This window comes from Myiozetetes cayanensis, unplaced genomic scaffold (assembly GCF_022539395.1).
Source record: "Myiozetetes cayanensis isolate MyiCay16 unplaced genomic scaffold, myiCay2020 scf4, whole genome shotgun sequence".
NCBI lineage: Eukaryota > Metazoa > Chordata > Aves > Passeriformes > Tyrannidae > Myiozetetes > Myiozetetes cayanensis.
Genome location: NW_026087631.1, coordinates 2,630,636 through 2,656,125, shown reverse-complemented (window position 1 = coordinate 2,656,125; position 25,490 = coordinate 2,630,636). Strand labels below are relative to the sequence as shown.

At 41.0% G+C, this 25,490-nt stretch overlaps 1 protein-coding gene across 4 annotated transcripts; it reads right to left on the bottom strand.

Moving 5' to 3' along the window:
- Positions 1-25: 25 nt before the first annotated feature.
- SECISBP2 (SECIS binding protein 2) lies at positions 26-24,334 on the bottom strand. Of its 4 annotated transcripts, none has more exons than XM_050330165.1 (18): positions 24,279-24,334; positions 23,056-23,201; positions 20,981-21,176; positions 19,466-19,595; positions 18,828-19,051; positions 17,694-17,781; positions 15,389-15,534; positions 14,696-14,854; positions 12,130-12,231; positions 10,817-10,936; positions 9,533-9,665; positions 6,801-6,970; positions 5,883-6,021; positions 5,339-5,468; positions 4,044-4,264; positions 3,191-3,345; positions 2,561-2,762; positions 26-1,912 (listed from the first exon to the last, which is right to left on the bottom strand). In XM_050330165.1, exons 1-18 carry the CDS (start codon positions 24,318-24,320, stop codon positions 1,803-1,805), a joined length of 2,613 nt encoding a protein of 870 aa, XP_050186122.1. In that variant the 5' UTR covers positions 24,321-24,334; the 3' UTR covers positions 26-1,802. The 4 variants fall into 4 exon arrangements, with proteins under 4 accessions (XP_050186122.1, XP_050186123.1, XP_050186126.1 ...); XM_050330166.1 differs by having other exon boundaries at positions 14,696-14,851; XM_050330169.1 differs by having other exon boundaries at positions 18,897-19,051.
- Between the last annotated feature and the right edge of the window lie 1,156 nt (positions 24,335-25,490).

Below are 25,490 nucleotides of genomic sequence, written 5' to 3'. Positions count from 1 at the left end.
TATCATTAAACTCCCACAAGAAGAGTTTACTTAAGTCACAACCATTCTTTATAGAATCAGTATACACTGTAACAGATTTTATACAATTTACATTCTAAAAAATTGTTTGCATTTTCAAAAGTTATTTAAAGTTTTTATGTCACCGCAAGGCAGCTACTTTCCAGAGTGTTGCACTACAAACGTTCAGCGTGGTGAAGCACTTACAGACACACTTCAGAGATGCTGGCAGCAGCACACAGGGCATCTGTATCATCTTCCAGAAGAGCTGACAGAAGCTACATGTCCATCCCTCCAATTACTTCCTTTAGGCTCGTCCTCTGAACATCTACAGCTTGCACACAACAGTGTTTATACAGGCCGTTCCCACCAGGATGCTCCATCACTGCTGTAAGCGCCATTTTGCTTTTAAAATTTTATTTCCTCTAGTATACAAACTTTATTTCTTACAAGATATAAATTTTCCCTATTTAGATACAAACTGAGATTGCTGAAAAACTCTTATCTCATATATTTATATATATATATATATATACCAGCACGACCCCAAACTGAAGGAATGAGGAGTCTCAGGAAGGAGCAGGTACAGACAGGATAGCAGGCTGGCACATTCGCTGTCCTTCAGTATGCTCTAACTTAAAAGCAGATCTATGATAAACTAGTCTCAGCAGCAACAGAAACATCAAATTTATAAAATGTCTTAACAGAGCATATTTACTTCAGGAATTTCAGACCTTTGTAGTCTGTGCTTTCACCTTTACACCTGATGTGTGAGCCCAAAGGAACAAGATAGCACACAGTAGAGCTAATTGGGAACTCTGTCATCATGCCCTTCCTTCGTTTCACTCAAGCTGCCTGCCCCAAATTAATTTCTTGCTGACTTGAAGGAAGTGACATTGACACCAGCCTGTCCATCTGAGCAGCCTTATTTATTTAGAAGAAAAAACTAAGAATCACAGAATCATAGAATTAACTGGGTTGGAAGAGACCTCCAAGATCATCGAGTACAACCCTTGATCCAACCCCACTGTGATTACCAGATCATGGCACTCAGTGCCACATCCAGCCTCGTCTTAAAAACCTCCAGGGACGGTGAATCCACCCCCTCTCTGGGCAGGCCATTCCAATGCTGATCACTCACTCTGTAAGGAACTTCTTTCTAATATCCAACCTAAACCTCCCCTGGCACAGTGTAGGCCCGTGCCCTCTTGTCCTGCTGCTGGTTGGGAGAAGAGACCAAACCCCCACCTGGCTGCAACCTCCTGTCAGGGAGCTGCAGAGAGTGCTGATGTCTCCCCTGAGCCTCCTCTTCTCCAGGCTGAACAACCCCAGCTCCCTCAGCCTCTCCTCACAGTGCTTGTGCTCAAGAAGAAACCCACAATCAGATAACAGCTGAAGTTCTTTAAACAAGACTCAGAAATTACGGATAACTCCCCTCAAGCCCCAGCCTTCTGGTTCAAGGAATCTCTTCCCATAGAAAGTTATTTTTCTATCAGATGCTTTTGGTATCTTGTATCACCAAAGAGAAAAAAAAAAAGAAAGCTAGTCCATTAAAGTATGCCAAGCCATTTCAAGTGGTTTGGGGCTAAAACAAATTGCTGTTGCATCTGCTATAGTAATCAGCCAAACACATAGAACACAAAAACGTCAACCAATGCCTCATGTGCTCCAGTGCTTAATAGGATTCAGAACAGTTTACTTGGCTAATTAACTTCAAATACTTCTTAAAATTCTGTTATTTTGCTACCTTCTTCCTAGAGGTCTAACAGAAAAAAAATATATCCCCAACAGAATTAGATCTGGATTTACTGAAGCTCTTCCAAATTCACTATCGCCATGTCAGCAGTTGCACTCTTTTCCAATTCCAGTGCATATGGGTTGTATTCTTCTTCAAGTTTTCTCTTCCAGACTTTAACTAGGGAATATTGGAAAACAACAACAACGACAAAAAGACAAAAACAAACAGACAAGAAAACAAAAACACAACAAACATGTTATCATATAATGTTTGAGGAAGAACTTAAAATGAAAAGTCAAAATTGATTTCTCTACTCCCTCTTCAAAATAAGTGCTGAGATAAATGGACACACAGGCATGTTGGCATTTATACCATGCAGCCATCAGGAGATGCATGAAAGAATAGTTTAGCAGTGGTGGGATCCACTCTGAAGGTGGTTCCAGCTGGGGGAAAGTGTTTCTAGAAGTGAACGCTCGTGGACAGGAAGATGCATTTCAAACAGGTTCAATACAACCATAGTTACAGAATATGCACTTCCAGAAGGAATCTCAAGAGGATTTTTTAACAAATATAGTAAGGAGCTCTGTTAAATCTCCTTGAACAAAACAGTGAGTGCTGCCTGCCATCAGTGGATTTCAGAGAGGAATTTTCTCTTAGCACTTCCTCAGCAAGAGCTGACCTCAGGTTTATAAAACCATGGGGCAAATAACAGAAAAGCATTCCCCCCCCTTAGTAACGACTACTGTCAGGTGTCATTTGAAAACTGCAGGATTGAAGAGCACTATAAATGCAAATGGAACAAAAAACAAATCAGTAAATACTTACTATAATTTGGTACATCCTCATCGGAGTCCTTGGAAGATGTTTTACCAGTTTCTGATAAGCCATTTTTTCCAGATTCAGTTGTTAAGAAGCTGGAGTGGGTTTCTTGTAGTCCTCCTTTAGCTTCTTCTTCTAAAGCTGCTATCATATCTTTGTAGGCCTTCCTGGCCTCTGTTGTCAGCTGTACCATTCTGTGAAAATGGTCCTGTAGCAACATAAAATATTAGCAGAGTTTAAATCATACAGTAAGTGTTAAAATCTGCAATTAATATTTCTTATTCAGAACATGTACGTTCATACATAAAAGCTGAGCAGCTAAGTACGTATGAGGACATGAAAAACACATCATTTATAAGCACTTATAAAAACACCAGTTCTCTTGATTAAAAAAAAACCCAAAACAACTTGAGAGAGAGATTAAGAGGATGTTGGAAAGAGATGGCAGAAGTATTTCTTTTTTAAGCAGTGCTGACCAGCTGTACTTCTGAAACCAGTTTCTCTATGACCTGTGATGAAAGAGTGTGCAAAAGCAAAGGAAACAAACAAAACCTTAAAAATCGGAGTATTTTCATCTCCCAGGTTAAAAAAACATAAAGCCCAACAAACCCATGAACTGGCCCCGTTTCTGCTCACCTGAGCCCCATCGTAGCTGAAAATCCCCACCACACTCACAGGCACTGCTTTGTTCACGCACCGGCCCAGGGCCTTGCGGTTCAGGGCGAAGACAAAGGGGATGTTCTGCTCACAGGCGCAGTCAATAATGTTGTGTAGGGTCTCATCCAGCCCACCTGCAACAGACAACACGGTCAAGCTGACTGGGACTAAAGAATCACACTGCTGAAACACGGCACAAAAGATCCCAAGGTTACTGATATTACAGGAAAAAACGCAGGGATCTCGAGAGCAGCGTTGGATCTCCATTTCTAGAGGAGAACTTGACATTTATTTTTCTTAATTCTTAGTTAGCACTATCCTTAGACTGCTGCTATTCCATATTTTGCTGTATTTGTATTACAGTCTAATGTAGTATCAATAAAGGACCCAGCTGCTAAAAAGTTATTTAAATGGTAACAATTACAGCAATTAAGTTAATCCCAATAATTACAACAACTTTTAAGCAAACTGTCACTGACCATTTATTGTCACCCTGTGGCCTCCAAGAGACTGATACAGTAGGATGCCTCATGGTGGCAGAGCAACCTTTGGATCTTCTCAGCTGTGCAACCTCCTGTGCAGCAATATTGCAAATCAGGAACTCAGAGAGACCTGAAGTCTCAGATAACTTCTCCCATCCCAGACAGTCTTGACTCAGCTTACACTTCAGCTGCACAGCAGGAAACAATCTGAACAAGGCAACTTCACACGGCTGGATTTCAAAGGCTACTCAAATAAATCCTCTCAGTAACAACTGCCAGTATGCCGAGTCTGCTCTTTTACATTTATTTTATTTAACAGTTATGGGGTTTTTTTAAAAGAACTTATTTACCCTTTGACTGAATCTTTTCACAGTTAGGAGAGATGATGACACACTTCAGCTTCTTCAGCTTCAGATGTTTCAGAACTTCTCTAAGACCCATCACCAGCCTGCGTTTTATCTTGGCCTTTACTGGGTCTTTCTGATACAAGCGGTCTTGGAAACGAACCAGTTCCTTTAAAAGATCTGTCACACAACTGTCAACTTCTTTACTAAGCACCTGGCTGCAGTAACTGGAAGAAAGGATCAATCAAATGTTAAATCCCCTAAAATTAATGTGTAATATATAAATATGTAATATGTTAAATATGTAAAATATAAATTGTAACTTCTATTCTCTGTCTTTGCTTTTTTTTTTCTACTTCCACTCCAAACACACTTATTTTATATATATATATGAAAACAAAAAATTTAGTTAAGATTTTTTTTCAGTGTCTGAGAACTAAAGAGGAAGTTTTGTTACTTGTGTTATCTGGCTCCCCTATCACACTACACTCAAAATACACACATGTACAATATAAATACATATATTTTTATACCAGTAGATAGAGGTGTATCTTTTTCTACTGAAGCATTTTTCTGAGGGCATTTATTTTGACACAACCAGAGTATAAAATTCTAACTTATTTCTACAAATTCAAGGCTACATGTAACAGACATGGAAAACTGGATCAAATTCCTCCTCCCTACGTTGATGTCTGTCACCCCACTTCGCTGTAACTGTTATGGTAATTAAAAGTTAAATTAGAGCTAACCCAGAAAGAATGGTTGCATCAATCACTATTAACCACTGCTATCAGATGCAGTGGTGCCTTTTTGAGAGGAGAACTGAAAGTTAAAAAACTGATTTCCTCAAGTAACTGTTTTAAGCTGTCATGACTGGATCTCTGACCTCTTCACATATAGTGATGACTTCTTATTTTATAAAGAAACGTGTATACACATAATATCACACAAAACTAGAAGTGTTTATACGTAATAAGTCATAAATATTCCTTTTATTTCTCTGCCACAACATGGAAGTGTTGTCTGGTTAGTCACAATCTTTACATTTTTGCCATCTGATCTGGTAGCATGAAACAAAACTATTCACTAAAAAAAGTATTTAAGAAATAAAGCAGTGCACCTTATTACTTAAGCTGTTACTCCATTATTTAAAATAAAGTTCTTAAACCTTAACAGAAGCTTCTTTTCCTCCCTTAGCCTCTAATGCTTTTGTAGCATTTTTGTTCCTTCAAGGAACATACATTTTCAAGTGAGAATTACAATGCTTTTCTCTGCATATCATCAACACAACCCACACTTACTCTCTGAAGTTCCTACTGTGGATTTTTGGAAGAGTGGGGGTTAGCTGCTTTGAAGTCATTGAACCTTCTTTAGATTCCTTGATCCCCGTGTTCTCCAGAGGCCCTTCAGCAACTTGCATTACAGGAAGAGCTGTGAAGTAAATGAAGATGATACTTCAATGAAAAGACAGACCAGAAAGCATTATGAAGAGATTAATCTGCCAAATATATATGGAGGAGTCAAAATTATCTCAACAGAGTTTTTTTTTCTCATTTCAAATTTTGTTAATTGCCAGAGGCACGTGGGAACTCTCATTACAAAACACCACAAAGCCAACAGGTGGAGAAGTGTGAAACTGTAATCAGAATCCCTGTTGCTCAACTACACTGACTGTGAGCTTTGGCCCACTTTAAAGTCACAATAAGTCTGAGATTATTCTTAGAAAATTCTCTGAGGTTACAGCTTTCATTTGGTGGTATTTGGTACGAATTTTCAAAAGTACTAAATGTGCTCACTCTCAAATTTTCAGCTACGTACGGAATTACAGCTTCTCTTGAAAGATACCTGCTTGACTATCCTGTAGAAGTGTTTCATTTCCAGTAATATTTTCTGCAGACTGAGAAACGTTATCTTCATCTTTTAGTGCTGCTTTCTGTTCTAACAGGTGCTGTTGCTTTCTTTGTTCTCTTTCTTTCAGAATGATCTAGAAGTATATATCAAAACCAAATCAATGCAGAGTCACAGAGATAACAAAGCATTACTCTTACCACATGTTTACATACAGACCATTCACAAAGGGGTTCAGCACTGGCATTTAAGGCTTACAACTTTTTTTTCTCTATTTTCACATAAAAAGAAGGAAAGATATTTCCTAAATTTACACAGAAATGGACTTTTCCCTTGATTACCAGTGTCAGGGTGGAGAAAATATTTACTAGGGATAAACTACAAGGGCAGAACTAAAGTTTAAAAAATTCACTGTACAGAAGATGTGACAGAAAGCAACATGAATGGGCAAAGAGAGAAGATACTAGAGAAATCACCAGATGGGCCTAAACCTAGTTGCTGCAGAATCAGGTGAAGTTCTGGCTTGGAAGAGCACAGAAACACCAAACACTGTCTCCGATCCATTCTCCCCAGTCCTGCAAATAAATATATATTTGCCAAAACAAGCTAATACTTCTTTGCATGTCCCCCTGTACCAATGATGTGTGGACACTTTGCTAGTGGCACTTTTCAGCTCCCAGTTGATTTAAGCGAGAAAGTATATTTTTGGGGAGTTTGTATATGCTGTTAGCAAAACTATCCTCTTCTCCCCCGAGCCCCTTCCCTTTCTGAAATCAAGCAAAGTTAAAATTGAACTCAGGTAAGTGGACACTGAGATGCAGATCTCCATACAAGAGGGCTTAACACACTCTCAAAGTAACACTGAACTCACATTACCCCATATTTTTGCTAATTAAGGTAAAAAGATATGCAGACCTTTTTAAGAGGTGTTGGTCTCTTTGCTTTAGGTACTTCTCTCTGCTTCCCTTTCTTTACCAAGGGAGCACTGGAGTCCAAAGGGTTATGAGGCATCTTTGCTTGGTTTGAGCGGTGAGTTTTCGTGGCTGTAGCAGGTTCCTTTGAAAGCAGGGGTATGGCACCACCAACTGAGATTTAAAATAAAAAAAAGTCTGCATCAGACAACTGCAACAAATCCCTCAACTAGAATCCAACTTCAAGTTTGGGGCTGGTATACACATTTTAAATTTGTGTTGTGCTGCTATTAGGAATATTTACAGGCAATCCAGTGTCATGAAACAATGCTACTTTAAAAAGATGCTCCTCCCAGAAGACTGGTATGCCCTTTACTTTTATTTTACCCCTAAAATCACAGGCTCAGTCCCTGAACTCTCAGAAGCAGAATCTGACAGAACACTGCAGTCCAGGCTACCTTCATGCCATGCTGCTTTAGTAAACCTCCAGGTATCTCCATGTTTCACAGTAATGGCATTTCCTCCTCCACAGACTCAGTACTGTGTTAAGACAAATACTGGGTAGCAGTATTGCAGAGTTTAGACTTGCTTGCTGTAAATAACCTTGAGCGCTTACACATACCATTTGTTACACCTTAAGCTGAAGATGGATGAAGCTACAGCCATGTCTCTTTTGCTTAACCCACACAGCTCTCAGATGTCTACGTTTCTTTTGTTTTATCTGGGGGTTTAGAGCACAGAAGCTTTAAATGACTGCACAAATCTGGATCTTCCAAACCACAGCCTCATACCCTAAAAGCTACTCTCCCTCACTATCAGTAGGAATTACTGTATCCTGTGAGAGCACTTTGTCAAACTTCAGTTACCTGCAGCATAAACCACTTTACATTAGCAAGTCAATGAAGAGGATGACATAGGTATCAGTGGAACGAGCCTGACACCTTTGTGGCTCAGGCAACCTCTCTGCCCCAAAAAAACACCCAAATATTCTGGCAGCTTGTCTTAAGTCATCTTCATTCCACAGTATTTATATGCTGATCCTCCAACACCACATGCAGTAGTGCCATGAGCAGTTTACTTCATAAAACTGCTACATGGCAACTTCTTTTTTTTTTTTTTTTGGCTCTGTGTATCAAAAGGCAAATTGAGAACACTGCCAAGGCTGTTGTGCAGCACAGGTGACCACGGTAACTGAAGCTGGATTTGAGGAAACACATAAGCACACATCCTGCAGACACATGATATTTTCTTCACTGTGTACATTACCATTTCTAGTTCACAGTTCTCGTGCTCCTGAACTTGATGGCTTTCACAGATATTATTTATCACATGAAGTAATAAGTGGAATTAAAAAAAAAAAAAAACAAAAAAAAAACACCCCCCCCCCCCAAAAAAAAAACCAAACCTACACAAAAAACCCAAAAACCAACAAACTGTCTGTGGTCACACTCCTTGCTCTTTTTGTTTACTGTCCTCTTCTGATTACAGAGGTCAGCATAACACCACTTTGCAAACTAAAGTTATATTTTGGTACACACCAATTTAACGGGTGCACTGAATGCATAAAAAAGTATAAAGCTGAAGTAACATCTGCCTTATACTTCCAGGATACAAACACGACACATCAAATTTCTCTTCTGCAACAGATTCAGACACAGGAAATTTAACATTAGAAAACAGGTATTTTGAGCCACACCTTTGTGCTCCACCATCTATCTGCTCATCAATCCATACACTGTATAATTTTATTGACAAAAACCTGGTTATTAGCACCTCTGCAGCACTAAGTTACTCAAATGGACCAAAAGGGAAAAAAAAAATCAACTGCAAAAAAAAAAAATGTAAAAAGCATATTACAAGTTCTTTCACTTAGTGAAGGAAAATCTCATCAATACTTAATATTTTGAGCTTCTTAATGTGACAGCTTTTAAATGAGCTTTTAAATAAGTATTGCAAGGTGGAGTCACTTGTGATTAGGTCTTTTCTGAAATAATTTCTAAAAGAATGCTTTGCTGCAATTAGGAGAGAAATTTCATCACCATCAAATTCTAGCAAACATCATGGTTCCTTCTGAGAAATATACCATACCAGCATTGCAGGGATTAGATTTGGACCTATAATGAAGAAGACTGGGCTATTTGTTTCTACTCCTGGTTATGCATCCAGGAGGACTGAAAGATTTTCTCCATTACCAAAACATAGCATATTGTTAACAGAAATTATTTCAGAGTTATCAGGTATGTCAGAACATACTTTGGCTTGGTCTGCCTGACTCCCACATAACACTCCCTGTGCTTGCAAAGGAGCTCTTTCACTCAGGTTACAGCTCTAGGATTTCTAGGATCAGAGGTTAAGAAAGCCTTTGTTACTGTGCAGCCCCTTCCTGCAGGTTCAGATCAGAACAGAGACACACAGACAGAGCAACACCCTCCACCAACCATTGGTATTTCTGTCAAAGCAACATTTCAATCATGTCTCATATTTGTAAAAGGTATTCCTGTACAAATCTCTGTCCTGAAAATTTCTCTTTTCACAAGTCTTCCTCCAAACAATGCAGATCGCCAGGCTTTTTTTTTTTTTTTTTTTTTTAAGAACCTTCATTTTCTTTTCTATCTGGTGAACTCTGCTCCAGCCTGGATATTGAGAGATTATTTCAGATCAGAAATCAGACTACATTTAATGTCTGAATACTTAAAAAACAGCCAGAGTTGAAAGAAATTTCACAGTAACCAATACCTGAAAACACCACAGGTTTAGAAGACTGCTTCAACTTCTCTGTTTGCTGCTTCTGCTCCAAGACTGCCAGCATGCCACCCAAATCCAATTGCACAGGAACCTGACTCTTCTTACCACTGCTCTTGGATGTTTCCTAAATGAGTTGTGTCAATTAGTAATGCTCTCCATTTCAGAATGCAAAGACTTATTTTGTATGGTTTAAATACACTCCAACATCTTTATCTGTAATGCTTTTGACTTTTAACTTGATTCAATGATCTTTAAGCACAAATCAACTTCAGTGTCAAAAATATAAAAAATCAGAAACAGTTCAATTAACTTCTCAATAGCTACTGCAACAAAGCATAGAAGTATAAAGTCTTCAATTTAGGTGTTTTATGTCAGGCTCCCACTTTGGTCAGACTGCCATCTATCTCTGAAAAAGATAAAAGGCTTATCAGAATTTAGAGTTTTGTTAACAGCACAGAAAAACTACTCTGAGTCGTCCAGGGCATGTGATTGCAACATAAATAAATCATTATCTTCAATGTGTTATTTAAGAGAGGGGTCATTATCTTTGCACCACCTCCTAATAAGCACTGATCTGTCTGCTTTGAAGGGAAGGCAAAAGCTGTGTTTCATATTTAATGATTCAGAACAGACAAAGGTTACAAATGAACAGTCTAGAAAAGACTACAAAAGAGTAAACTACCACAGCAAAATATGCTATCAGATATTGCACTTTCAGAAGTCTTATCCTGGAGGATCAATTCGTTATAGTTTCTGTTACAACAAGGTTACAGAATGTGACCTTCTAAATCTTAATCTGGGATCTCACCTTGCATCAGAGCTGTGCCAGAACCTACTCACCAATACAGAACTACTTTCTGGCCTCACTGTTACTCCCTATTTCTCTTCCTTGCCCCAAGATAATGGGATCTCCCTCCCTGCCTCCTTGTCTTAATCTGTCAGAACCCCTTTTACTAGACTCCCAGCTCCTTAAGACAATCAGTTTGGACTGGAATTTATGGCACAGTCCAGTAAGGCAGGTGAAAGAAAAATTCCTGACATCTGGAAGACTCACAGACATTAATGAAAAGTTTGCATTTTCCCCTAAACTCAGGATCACAAACTGGGCATTAGCAATTACTACCACTAAGTGCTTCTGATCAAGGAAACCTCATCACTTATCTCAAAGTATGAACACAATCCCAAATGAGCTTGGACTTAGTCTTATGTTTAAGCAGGTTAATTTCCCTTGTCATTTTGAGCTGTAAACTTGTTTTCAAACATGAATTCATTTACCTGCATTTTCTTCCTTTCTAACACAGAAGATGAGCCTTGCTTCCCTGACAGTCCGTCCACCTTGGGAGTTTCATCCAGTGAGGGAGACTGAGTATCACAAGGCTCTTCAGGGATACGGATCTTTCAGATTTAGAGACAGAAGTGACAGGGAGGAAGAGAAAAATATTTAAAAACACATTCAAAGACACACGGAAAAGGGTGAAGATGTTATTAAATTCCAGCGGAACACAGGCGGCGGGACTGAATGCACCCTCAGCAAGTCTGTGGAGGACACCAGGCTGAGCAGCACGCTCCAGAGAAGGGATGATATCCAGAATGGCCTTGACATGCCTGGGGAGTGTGTGCCTGTCTGAACCTCATGAAGTTCAACAAGACCATGTGCACCTGGGTCAGGGCAACCCCTGGTTATCAGCACAGGCTGAACATTTGAGAGCAGCCCTGCTGAGAGGGACTTGGGGGTGCTGGTGAGTGAGAGGCTGGACAAGACCCAGCAACGTGCACTCACAGCCCAGGAAGCCAATTCCATCCTCTCCCCCTGCTCTGCTGTTGTGTGTCCAGTTCTGGGGCTCCCAGCACAAGAAAGACATGGACCTGTTAAAGCAGGGCCAGAGGGGGGGGCCACAGAAATGGTCAGAGGGCTGGGAACACCTCTTCTGTCATAAAAGGTGTAGAGAGCTGGGGTCGTTCAGCCTGGAGGAGAGAAGACTCTACGTGGCCTTCTAGAAATGTGACCTTTTTTCAGCCACCACACAACTTAACCACACTCATATTTACCCCCCTCAGATTTGGAAGAAAAGCCTAGCAAGGCAGCTACATCTTCAAGTATTTGTTACAGAAGTGTGCATGTAAGCTTTAAGAGGTTATATCCCACTTATGTCTGCAAAGCTAAGGGGTTGCTTTCATCTGAGGTGCATGTCTGTATAGCACTTTTTTTATGACAAACCTTTCTTGAGCTATCACTGTGCCTTTTGCTACTCACTCCTCCCTGTCGATGCAATTTACTGCCTCGAACAAAGCAGACAATGTGGTTTGAGTTTTTTTTTAAAACCACTAATAATCACAGGGAAACAAAGCCAAGGACAAACATTTTTAGCAGCAAAACTAATTTCAAAGAAACAAAAACCTGGAATTTTACCTTATTATTATTTATGTTATTATTTTCAATCCTTGTGGTTTATGTTTAGGGTTCATTCCCCTACTGAATGAATTTCGAAATTCTTGGGATTTATTTCACTCATGTAAAAAAAAAAGCCAAGCAAACATCTTGGATACATAATTGACATTGTTTCACATAATAGTGCAAGATTACTTACTTCAGACTGCTTTCTGACTGCAGGAGTAAAGGATGATTTCTGAGATCCTACCCTCTTTCTCCTATCAGAAGCAGCTGTCAGATCAGGAAACTCCTCAACATCCTACACAAATCAATCAAAAGGTGATTTAGTAAGATAACAACCAAGCACATATTTTCAAAACTGGTTTTTCTACATTCAAATGATTTTCTCCCTGCTTATCAAACACTCATCATGATTTGTTTCATGCTACAAAAATTCAGAAGCCAAGTTGTGGTGCCACCAACTATGATGAGTACTACAAAAGTCTTCTCTGCAGCAGCTAATTCAGGGCTGAGAAACAACAGCAGCCTGTTATTGTTATCAGCTGATACAAACAATTAGAGGTAAATGACACCTAAAGGAGTGTTCTTCAAATTGCTTAACAGCCTTGAAAACAACTTCCCTCTTCTTCCAGTACAGTCTCCAGCTGTGCAAGTCTGCCTTAAACGTGCGAGTGGTGAAGCACAAAAAGGGCAGTGTGTAACAGAGTACTAGACCATGGAAATAAACACGTAAATCACTCAAATGATTATGGTGGCTTACACAGAAGAGCAAGTTTTATTGGCAGAGGATACATTATGTAGAATCTGGATTAACCAAGTGCAGACAGGCTGGAGCTTGCTCTACACTGGTCACCTTATATCCACTATCTCAATCATATGCAAGAAAGAGAAAAATATTTCACAGGCACGCTCTTCCAGCTTAGGGACATCTGCAACCACACATAGTACCTTCAGATTTAAATAGCCCCCACTAGAATAAATTTTTACTTCACTCTGTCAAATTGCTTCCTAAAGGCAAATCAATTCCCAGCATTTGCAGCACCCTGTAGCAAAATGAATAATTAAAATCTAGCACTTGGTGAGACATTACACTCCCCTATATTTGCTCTTCACTCATCACCTGTAAGAACCAGAGGACATCAAACAAAATTAGGAGAAAGGCCACATAACTCCCTTTTTATTTTCTTGTCATTGTCAGATTCCCGGTTAGCCAACTATTTAACATCCTGAGACGTCCTAATTCATTCAGTCTTGCCTCCCACAGAAATTGCTTCATACCTTTGATTCTTTTTGGAGCCCTTTGTCTATCTTTTTTTAGTTCAAATGTGTATTTTTTAAGGAGTAAGAGGAACACAAGAAAACAAAATCCACGGTATATTTAGATCAGACATGCCCTGAAATTCCGTACTGCCATAATCCATTTTCCTTTTTATTTCCTAATACTTCCCAGCACTGTTTGCATGTTTGACCACTACTAATAGCACTACCCCTGATTATCAACAGCAGCTTCAACATTTTATTCTTCAAGGGAAATATCTAGTTCAGGGCCTATCGCTGTGTATCAAAAAACCATTCCCTTTCCCCAAGTGCATCATTGATGCTATAAATGACTGACTTGTACAGACTAGTAGGCAATCCCACATACTGCTCTGGTGAGTTGCTGCCCACGGCAGAACCTTCTCAGACCTCCTGGGTGCCCAGCAGCTCCCTGTGAATGATCCTTTCATGCCTTACTAATTCAAGAGCCCCATTCGAGCATCTCACCCACTTTTCAAACTGATGAGGAGACAGGCATTGCCAGCAAACCGGGAGGGTCTGAAAACATTCCCCCCACTGCTGCAACACGGATCCCAGTGCAATGTGTGTCTCCTGTTCCATGATTCTATGCCATTAATTTTTCCAATTTTTTCTTTAATAGTCCCATTTACCATCCTACTATTTCCCATGACTTATGCCATTCATAGGCCAGGCACTGTGTGGCAGCACAGAGCAAAAACAATAAAGGACCTGCTGATCTTTGATTCCAATCCTAATTCTCTAATAAAGAGGTCTGTTAACAGTCACTTCTTGTGCCATTCCAGGACAAGGAACCACACAATGAAACTGTTTCACGTGCCACGTTAAAACACACAGAGCAGAAACCAGCTAGAAGGGCTTCTTTATGCTGCCATTTCATGCTGAACCATATTTGGCCTTCAATGAAGCACTGTTAAACCATGGACCACACAACAATTCCCTAACGTGGGAGAGTCCAATGCTTTTTGCCAAACTGATACACAAAAGCAACAAAATACTAATATGAATATTACAGCTACATGAAGTTGGAAAGAAACTGGAATTAGCAGCCAGAAATGGAAGCAGTGTCAGCTGAGTTACACAGAAATTGCTTCCAGATGTGAAAGAGTCACAGTTGTAATACTGGTACCACATTTTTTAGAACTGTGGCACCCTGTAGGACTCAGCATGTTCCCCAACCCCTGTGCAACAATTGCTTAATTTAGGAAATTTCACTTTTGTTATCTGCTATGCACCACTCCAAATTTGCCAAGTCTCCTCTGCACTCCTGTGTGCTCACTGAAGAGGTGGCCATTGGAAAAGCACAAGTTTCCTGCCAGTAACCTCTGACAAACACTGCAACTGAAACAAACCTGTACCGACATCCTCTACAAACTGGTTTCAAACTTAAATCTGTGCAAAGCTGTGTTATCATCTCATCTTCTAACACACTTAAAAGAACAGCAATGAAAACCTCTTCACTGTACCTCAATCTTCGGTGGTTCCTGTACTGTAGCAGATTCACTTTGGGGTCTCTCTACATCAGTGGATGACTTTGTTTTTTTCTTCTTTTTCTTCTTTTTTTTCTTCTTTTCTGAACCTTCTTCAGGCTCAGTTTCACTAGCATCATTTTTTGTTTCTGACTGCTGAAAAAACAGTCATGAGGCATGACCTTTAGAATTTTTTTTTTTCAGTATCACCTACCAAAATAAATGCAAGTGATTATACTTACACAACAAAAAGGTATTTTAATCAATGCAGGCTAGGACATTAGGTGGACAAAAAAAATTCAAGATCTCTTAGAAATTCACAGCTACTGCAACAATTCCTCATTTAAAGCACATTGCATTGTTATCAGAACACACTCAGACTACTGAGATTTCATTAGGAAATATCAAGCCAAATAAGGCAAGAGTTCTATGTTTCATGCTTCAGTCTGAGGATCAAGAATTTGGAAAGAATCCAGTCTAAAAGTTGAAAGTTTTTGTTCAGTAGCACTGTCTTTTTGACATTCTGTGATTCTTTTCCACTACAAGAAAAATTCTGATAAGACCAAAGTGCCTTTAGACTATCTCTTAAAAGCTACATTAGAAGTGGACAGAGCCTAGGGGAAAAAAGGCCAGCAAAGAGTCCCAATGACAGTTACAGAAATTAGCTGAGAGCAGAGAATTCTCAAGTACCTTTGGCTCACTATCCTCCTTCCCTTTGCCCCTGGAAAGACCTTCAGATGCTGGTGATGAAATAATTTTCTTTGGGGGCTGTGAAAGTATCCCCGCCCAAGACACACGTGGCTGAGCAGAGCCATCTGCAGGCGCTTCAGGAAGTGCTGTTGGAAAAAAAAAAAGACACACAAAGACATCTCAAAAATATTTCTCAAATATTCAAACCAAAAAGGACCATTAGTGAATTAACCAAGGCCTAGCAAATACAGCAGAGCCATATTTCTCCTGAGGAAAGACTGAAACAAGGCACTCACACATTTTATTTCTCCAAAAAGCTCTCCTCGGTTGCAGTTAATCCATATACTTTCCAATGCTATATCTAGAGAATCACAATTAAATAATATTTGGAAGTCTATTGAACTAACTACACTATACTTCCTCGTGTGTTTCAGTGTACAAGAATGTAACCCATTACCAACTCAAGAGATACCAAAGATATCAACTCAGACATAATCAGTTTCGTAAATATTCCTAACACACAACAAACACAGAACACAATCTAAACTTTTCCGAAGAATAAGAAAAACTTCCACAGAGCAACCAAATAGCTCAATGAGTTGAGATGGCAAGGTTTTGGTAGCAGGGGGAGGCTGCAGGGAGCCTCTGTGAGGAGATGGACACTGCCAGCCCCAGCAGAGCCCGCCAGCCACGCTGGCGCTGCCTGTGTGAGAACACGCTTAAGAATGACTAAAAAGCACTGTGCAGCAGTTGGGAGAGAGAATGAGATAAGAAAACAGACAGCAAGGTCAGTGCAGCAGGAGGGGGAGGAGGTGCCCCAGGTGCTGAAGCAGAGATTCCCCTGCAGCCCATGGTGCACAGCACAGAGAGGCAGCTGAGCCCCTGCAGAGGGAGAAGTTCAGAGTGGGCCCTGTGTCCCCGTGTCACTTCGGTGTTAGGAAGAAGAAAGGGTGGGGGAAAAGAGTTTTTAGTTTTGTTTTTGCTTCTCACTGTCTGACCCTCTTTTTAATTGGTAATAAATTAACCTTTACCAAGTTGAGCCTGCTTTGCTTGTGATGAGTGTCTGGCAAGCAACCTCCCTGCCCTTATCTTGGTCCAAACAAGTTTTTTTATCTTATCTTCTCCTCCCATCCGTCAGAGAGTGGTTGGGTGGGAGTTTGCCTGCCTGCCAAGGTCAACCCACCAGAAACTGCTACTTTATTCTCAGGGACAGGACAATTCTCATGAAATGAGAATAGTATGTGACCAAAAAAAAAAACCATTATCACATGACTTTAAAGTTTCTGAAATACCTTTATCTTTAGAGGGCCCTTCAAGAGATGCCAGCAGATTAACCTGTCCTTTCTGAATCCTTACTGAAGTCAGTGGGAAGATAAGGACTAAACTGTCCAGACTGGTGCATGTCTTTGTACACACAGAAATCCAGTGAGAGGCACTTAAGATAATCCAATACTTATTGCAACTGATGCCTCCAAGAGAGAGGAGGTGAACAGAACCTTCTGCACACAATTCTGCTGGGGGCAGAGTGTCTGGAAATCTGCCCAGCAGAAAAGGACGTGGGGGTGCAGGTCAACAGCAGCTGAACATGAGCCAGCAGTGTGCCCAGGGGGCCAGAAAGGCCAGTGGAATCCTGGCCTGTGTCAGCAATAGTGTGGCCAGCAGGGCCAGAGCAGTGATTGTCCCCCTGTACTCATCACTGGTGAGGCCACAGCTCGAGTGCTGTGCCCAGCTCTGGGCCCCTCAGCTCAGGAGGGACACTGAAGGTGTTTGAGCGTGTCCAGAGAAGGGCAACAGAGCTGGAGAAGGGTCTGGAGCACCAGCCTTGTGAGGAAGCTGGGGTTGTTTATCCTGGAGTGGAGGAGACAGCAGGGACTACACCACTCTCTACAACCAGCTGAAAGGAGGTGGCAGACAGGTGGGGTTCTGCCTCTTCTCCCATGCAACAAGCAATAGGACAAGGGGAAAAAGCCTCAAGTTCCACCAAGGCAATTTTATATTGGATATTAGGAAATTTCTTTTCACCAAAAGGGTTATCAAGCATTGGAAGAGTCACCATCCCTGGAGGTATTTAAAACAGGTGGAAACAACAATGAGCAGTAAGTGGTCATCTCATTTGAAAGAAAGTGATCCAGTTTAATCTGTCTGGGCTTTTTTTTTTTTTTCTGTTGTAATGAACTTGCTCTTTAATTCTTTTTTTTTTTTACTTCACACATCCACAGCTCCTCAGAACACTTTAGTTTTCCAAACTGATGAGATGCAAGCAGTAAAAAATACAGGCAAATAATTTTGCATTTGGAGCCCTTACCTCTACCAACAAATGAAGAAGGAATTAAATAGGCTCTTGTTTCACCTAAAGTTCTTGATGAAGCTTTGCTCCCTGCAGAAGCATCTTCCTGTAAACAGATAATCAGGTATCATTAAAGTAAGATTAAAATCACTAACCTAAACAGTGCTAAACACACAAAAAAAACCCCACCATAAATTAAAAAACCCTCCAACCATCCACAGACAAAGGTGTAGAAAATTTTGTAGCCTTTTGATTTTCTTAGTGGAACCATCATATCAACCCTCCAGCATTACAAAATATAAGCAGATGTCTCTTTACTGCTGAGAAGAGATGCCTTCTGCATTTTACAAAAGCATCCAAACAGGATCTAACAACAAACAATAAAATATTTTGATGTTTTTAGCATACTTGAAACAAAGTCCATAATCAAACTCAAATAAGTAATGAGAAAGGATATTTAAGGGATATCAAAAAGGTCTTTTTTCCATCACAGGCAGTTTCCTACTCAGAGGCACTGGAAATATTAATCTTTTTGGATCCTTCAAAATTATTAATTTTTTATTACTGCTGAAAACTCTGATTCAATATGTATGACATACTGTTGTACGTCATCAGTATTTTATTTACTAACAAACAAGGAGGCAAGGAAATCAAGAAGAACAAACTTAAATCCTTACATCTCAACAATGTTTTTTTTCTCCTCCTGGAATTCAGTTTCTTATTTTTATCCTTGAGCACAAAGCAATTAAGGACAACAACGCAGACTTGAGCTTTCTTTTTTTTCTTAAATCTGTTACCTATCAGGTAACAAGCTGCTGAGAAAGTTCAGGAATACATGTGGTCTGTGTAGGCAATAGAAGTCTAGACCTACAGCAGGACCAATCTACATTCTAATGGTACGTGGCTTTCCTCTATCTACTGGCAGCAAAGAGAAGGAAAGAACAGTAAGAAAGGGTGAGAGACTGCAAGCACTGACACCACCACCTACAAAAAAAACCCTGACAGCCTCTAGCTCTGAAAATCCTTGCTTGCAAGGTACTTAGCTAGGTCTTAAACTATCACACTGAACACAAAATAGTCGCATTCAGAAATGCCTGCACTTCAGACAAGCTTTATTTTCATGAGTTCTGCAACATGAAAGCGTTGGCTAACCTTTGTACTCAGCAAGAGGGATAGCTGAGGCTGGCTAAGGCAGGTAGTGCTACTTCCCACTGAACTTACTGGTGCACTTTTGTGCTGTACATTCAGTGTTTCACTGCTTCCCAAACTCTGTGACTTGTGGAAATCCAGAATGCTAGCTTCAAATGTGGGTACAGGAAGAGACTCTGGTTTTGGAGTTTGAGTTGACTTCTTGTTTGTAGTTTTATTGAACCTGTCTGAATAAAGCATGTAAAGTCCAAGTAATTAAACTTGCTTGTGATCATTTCTAGGTACGTTTTGTAGCACACTAATTAACATAACTACAGGAATCATCTCGAGGATTATTGCTACACACAGCTCATATTAAATAAAAAAACCTAGCAATTATAATCAGTGTATACACAACACTGACTCAACAAGTAACTGTAAATTCAGGTGCTCGTTTTTTGATACATTTTGAATCAGTTTATTGTAATTTGTTCAACCAGCAAAAGACCTAAGTCACCGTTCTCATAAACAGTCACACAGGAAAGGTACCTCTTTCTTTAGCTACTCTAGGTTTAGAGACATGATCACAAACTGCAGGCTAGAGCACAGACAACCATTTTACATCTATCCTGTGAACTTCTAACCAAAAAACATGTTGGTACCTGGCTTCATGGAATCTCTGCTGCATGCAGGAGTCGGGAATGAAGTCCTGTTCATAATTCTGACTGAAGAGTCACTTCCATCATGCCTTTTCTTGTCCAATTTTTTCTCACTTTCTTTGGATCTCCTCTGCTGCAAGTATTTTTGAGATATTTAGTTGCTTTAGTTTAACTTTGTAAAGTCAGCAAGTTTGCCCTGAGTTAACCATTTCTCCACCTAGAGCTTGACCACCAAATTAACACAACATAGTTAGTGTACCATCACCACAATTAACCAACAAAAAACAGGAACAGCCAGTTAGAGATGTGTTATTTAATTTCATCTATCTTGTTAACTGTGCCATTTTTAGCACTTATAGCTCAAGCTAGATGGGTAACTTCTACACGACTGCACTTTTAAGACCTCATTAATCAGAGCATTTCCAATAATTTAAAATTGTTTGGTATTAAATCATCCAATCCAATTTTCTAAATCTGAGCTTCTTCTAGAACAGGGCTAAAATCTTAAAAGCTTGCCCATCTTTTGACTAAATTACATATTACGGCAAAAACTTCATGAGACCGATGTCACAGCATCCAAAAATCTTGGAGCAGACAAAGTAGCTAGAAAAGACACATGTATCCCTGCAAAGGACACCCATTCACTTATACTGTACAGTCACGAAAGCCTTGTGATTCTTCCAAGAATCACAGTTCAGCAGAGCTGGGTGTAGGAATCAGTGTGGCAAGCAAGGAATACACACTACACCAACCCAGACAAGTGGTTTAACCTTCTGATTACAGGATGCTGGACTAAATTCAAAGTGGGTCTGGCAGCAGGATTATTTTTCTGAGTGTGAGAACAAGGCATTTCTTGATCTCCAAAGCTAAATTGTTAAAGCTTTGGGAGACGTGATCAAATTAATTCAAAGCTGCAAAGATCAATCATTTCTCTTAAGTTCACGAAAAAAAAATAAATGACAGGGAACAATGACAAAGACTGTCAGACAGCACACAGCTTAGCCCAAGCCACTACAAGATCACAGAATTAATATTCTTGTTTTAAATCTTCTACCTATAGTAAGTTCTAGATGTCCTTCAAAAACAGGTGGTCTGATCACTTAGCAGTCCCACAGCTCTCCCTCTTAACTCAGGTTCATGGAAGCTGCCACTAGACTCAAAAACAGCCCTTCCTCTCTTCCCCCAGGCCCAAATATAGTGAGCAATGGAAAGCACAGTTCCCAAATGAATGGCCTTCTTTTCTCCCTTCGATGCTGCTTGCTGAGGAAAAAAAAAAAAAATTAAATTCCCCTCATGTTCCAAAAATGCTGCATGAAAAACTATCAATTTGAAGTGTAGAATCCCATGAACTTTTGGTAATCTGAAAGTGGGCACATCACACGTCCATCCTCTTTAAATGCCATTCATGATCACTACAAGAGTGATGTTCACTTTAAAAAGAGGAACCAAACATTTATACAGTTGATTTAAAACAAGAATATTCATTTTTAAAAAACAAAAACCACGTTATTTGCTCACCTTTGGAAGACTCTTACTTTCTTGCCTGAGTGGATATGCTTGCTCAGAAGATTCACTGACTATTCCTGAACTATTATAGGGTGTTGTTGAGCTGTTAGAACGATACCGTGAGCCAGCTACTGGATACACGTTTGCAACAACGTCAGGTGGGTAAGAGCAGCCGGAGTATTCACGGAAGGCAGGATCTCTCAGATCACTATGTGATGGACATTGAGAAAGAAATTAAAGTCATCCTGGTGCAAGCCTCCAGCATCTACACAAACACATCGTTCCTTGGCTAAAGAATCTGTTTAACAAGAAAGCTCTGTTTCAAAAGAAAACTATTCCATGTTATCTCACTTAAGCATTCACTCTGATACACACCCCCTTAAAAAATAATTGATTTTGTTTTGTGAAAACATGCAGTCGGTTAAGCAAGTATCTTAAAGTACAGAAGTTATCAATATCCAAATTTCAAAGCTAGTCTGCTCTGAGGTTACAGTTCTCATGCCTTCATATTTATTTTCAGTAGCTTTTTTCTTGTGAAACAAACCAAAAGCACAGTGTAACGACAGGAAATGAGGCACAAGTTGACTGCAAAAAAAAAAATGTTAAAACCTATCTCAAAATGCCATAATAACAAAGCAGGAGTATACCATTTCATGGAGCATGAACCATGTTTGAGATATGACATAGACTCGTAAGATAATAATTAACTGACCTACATTTAACCATAACAATTTATGAAAACACAACGTCTGGGGCATGACTCTTTTCTTTCAAAAGTTCCCTTTCACTTTCCATCCACACTTTTGTCCAGAAAATATACACTGAGTCCAGATTTCATCAGGGGGAATGGAAATTTCTCAGCTTAAGAAAGCTGCATTTAGTTTTTAAAGCTGTTCACTATGAAGTGGCCAACCCTGGAATTCTGGGTAGATAATGACAAACAGAGAAACTTTCCCATCAGAACAGAAGACTTCAGATAGCACATTTCATGCTGCCTGTTGCAATTCTGAGGGACTGAAGTCAAAACAATGTTTATAATAAGGTTTATACAGAGAAGAAACATAACAAATAAGACTCAAAAATACAGCTACGTCCCACTCCCAGCAAGGCAAAACATTCATCAGAATATTGCTGCTAGTTTTTTGTTTTGTTGGCTTTTTTAACATGAATTGATTTAATGCTAATGCTGTGGTTTTCCCCTAAAGCATATATCAGGCCATACTCACCTCAACGTTAAATCTCTATTACAAATGAAAAGAGGTTGCAAATACTGAGATTTTCCTGTAGGATAAAATTAAGGCCTGCAGTGACTGTGTTTACTAAAGCTGTACTTGTAAGGACACCTTGGATAATTAATCCAATGCGTGGGGTCCTGAGAAGCAACGAGGGAACTCTGTAACACCATCAGATTCTTACGAGACTCAGTTATTTCCCATCCTACTATGTAGGCTTTTTTTCCAGTTTGCTCTGGGTTTAAGGATGGGTTTAACTCTGGGTTTCATGAATGCCTTTTCTCAGGCCCTAATTGAAATTAAAAAAAAAAAAAACAAAAAACAAACAACCACAAATAACAAGAAAACAAACAAAACAAAACAGAAACCCCCAAGACTTCTAGAAACCCACAGCACTCTTACTAAAACTGCCTTTCTGAGGATGTGGAGAGGAGATCCAGGTAAGGCCCCACATATTAAATACTTCACAGGATGAGATGCCTTCTTGAAGACTCCTTTCTTTTCCTTTTATACAACGGTATCTACCCCAGATCACTCATTGTGTAACCCTTCTTTCACCCAAGGGCTGGATTCAGCCCCTTCCAAAGCACAAACAAGCCACATCAATCACTAGGGACCACCAAACCCTCCTTCATGCTCCGTAACAACACAGGCCCTTGGGAGCAAGATACCAGATACATGCCCAGAGAACACAGACGTAAAAACCTAAATCATGAAGGCAACACAGAGGCACTTCTACAGTTAGAATGTATCGGAGCCTTTGACTTCAGACGAGTATATTCAGCGTCCAAAAAAAAAAAAAACCAGAAGGTTAAAATCCCCCAAGAAATAAGATTCAGAAAAAAATGTACATACTTATCCAAAGATGGTTCCTGAACAAATGGGTAGCATGTAGTTAAGTACCTAGGAAAGACACATGCTTCTGAGGGTTCTGACCATGCCACAGCTACCGCCGCGTGTTTTGGAACAAATGGTTTGACCTCTGCTGACAACTTGATGCCCTGAGAAACAAAACGGGTTTTGGCTACATGCACTTGGAGATTAATGTTATAAGTGAGAAATACTCAAGTCTTGTGACCCTTTAAGTGCCACTGGAAAGTGTTAGTTTGCTCTCTCCTAAGGGAACATGCAAAGCAATAAACTCACCGAAAAGAAATGGAGGGAGAGGGTGAAAAAAAACAAACAAAAAAAAGGAATCCTAAAACAAAATGGGATTGCTCTGAAAAGTTATTTAATACCCTCATTTATCATGAAACACTCACAAAGGTCAGTTACATAAAGGACAGAGGCAAATATGCAAATTCTTCATATTTGAGCAGTAGAAGCTAAAATTCATAAATATATTAGCATTACTGATAATCAAACTCTGGAAGTACATAACAATCACGTCTTTGTGCACATCTGTATTTTAGGGCAGTCTGCCTAAACCCAACACCTCATTAAACAGCCTTCTTGTTTCTGGCACAACACAAACTTATTAGGGCAAGTTTTCCATTTGTTCTGAATTACCATCGAGCTAAAACTGGGTACGTATACGCGGAAGGACGACGAAATGAGACTGGAGGTGCTGACTGCCGTGTCACCAAGACACGCAGCCGTGACCGCAGGCTGATGTGCAAGAGCCCCCAGCCTGACCAGTGTGCACAACGCCGGCCCGAGCCTGGGCACCCATGTCTAGAGCGGCTGGGACGCTGTCCTTACAGCACTCCCCAGCCCGAACAACAAGAGCTTTCCACACTTAAGTTACGCCCGGGGTTCCCCATCCCGAGCGGTGGGGAGCGACTCGCCGCGCTCCAACCTCAGCGCCCCCTCCCCAGGTCCTGCCCTTCCAGAGGGGTTCTTACCCCCAGTTCTGCCCCTCCACAAGGGCTCTTCCCCCCGGTCCTGCCCCTCCACAGGGACTCTTCCCCCCGGTCCTGCCCCTCCAGCAGGACTCCTCTCCCCGTCCCGAACCCAAGGCTGACCCGAGGCGCCGCACCCTGCCCGGCGGGGAGCAGGGGTGGCCGGCGGGGCAGACGCCGGGGCAGGGAGCGGCAGCCGGGCAGGGGCAGGGGCTGCGGGCCCTTGGCCGCCCTTACCTCGCCGGCGCGGCCCGAGCGCGGCCGCCCCTCGGCCGACATGGCGGGGCCCGGGCCCGGCCCCGCGCGGCGCGCGGTGATGACGCCCCAGCAACGGCGCAGCGGGCGGGCCGGGCCGGGCCGGGCCGGGCCGGGGTGAGGAGCGGTCTCTGAATATCTAAATATCCCCCTCAGGAAGTCTCCCATCATCCCTACATCACCATTGGTGAACAGAGCTTAAATCAGTTAAGTAATTTAATTACCGGAGAAGCATCATCTCCTCGGATGGTAAGATTGATGCAGAAATAGACAACAGGTTAGCAAAGGCACACAGAGCTTTTGGTAAACTCCATAAAAAAGTGTGGCGAAACAAACACCTGAAGAGAAGTACAAAGATCAGTGTTTACAGAGCCGTTGTACTGTCTGCTCTTTTATATGGGTCCGAATCATGGGTCATTTACCAGCACCACTTGCGTCTCTTATAACGCTTCCATCAGCGCTGCCTCCGTACAATTCTAAACATCCACTGGTCTGATTATGTGACCAACACTCTGTCCTTGAGCAGGCAGCAGTCACGAGCATTGAGGCCATGCTGCTGAGAACACAGCTGTGCTGGGCAGGGCACGTCTCCAGGATGCAGGACTGCCGCCTCCCTAAGATCGTGCTCTGTGGGGAACTTGCCACTGGTGCCACAAGAGAGGAGCCCCGAAGAGGAGATACAAGGACTGCCTGAAACAATCCCTCAGCCTTGGCCGTATTGATCATCACCATTGGTCTACCCTGGCCTCCAATCGAGAGGCCTGGAGACACACCATCTATAACGCTGCTGCTGCTTTTGAGAACACACGCAGGATCACTCTCGAGGAGAAAAGACAACGCAGAAAGAATCGCATCTCGTCTATATCACCTGGGGAGTCTTTCTGCTGTGCCTTCTGCAACCGGACTTGTCTATCTCATATTGGCTTTTTCAGCCATCAGTGTGCTTGTAGCAAGCATGGGTAGAGCCCTTCCCAAATCTTCGTTTGCGAAGCCCAGCCATGATGATGATGATGACATATACATATACCATATGTTTATTTTCACAACTAGAGCTAGGTTATCTCTTCAACAGTGATAGTTCTCCTATAATTCATACATTCTTAGACTACAAGACGCCTAAAAGATCATATAGTTCATTTTAGGAAAGCAGAGATGATTTAAAGCTTTTGATCTTGATGGCCTTACAAACGGTCT

Coding starts and splice junctions, on each gene's coding strand:
- SECISBP2 (XM_050330165.1), bottom strand. CDS start 24,320: ATGTCGGCCGAGGGGCGGCCGCGCTCGGGCCGCGCCGGCGAG. Junction 14,855..15,388: donor AGGAGGATAGTGAGCCAAAG/GTACTTGAGAAT, acceptor CTGTTTTTTCAG/CAGTCAGAAACAAAAAATGA. Junction 1,913..2,560: donor TGAGGATGTACCAAATTATA/GTAAGTATTTAC, acceptor AATATTCCCTAG/TTAAAGTCTGGAAGAGAAAA.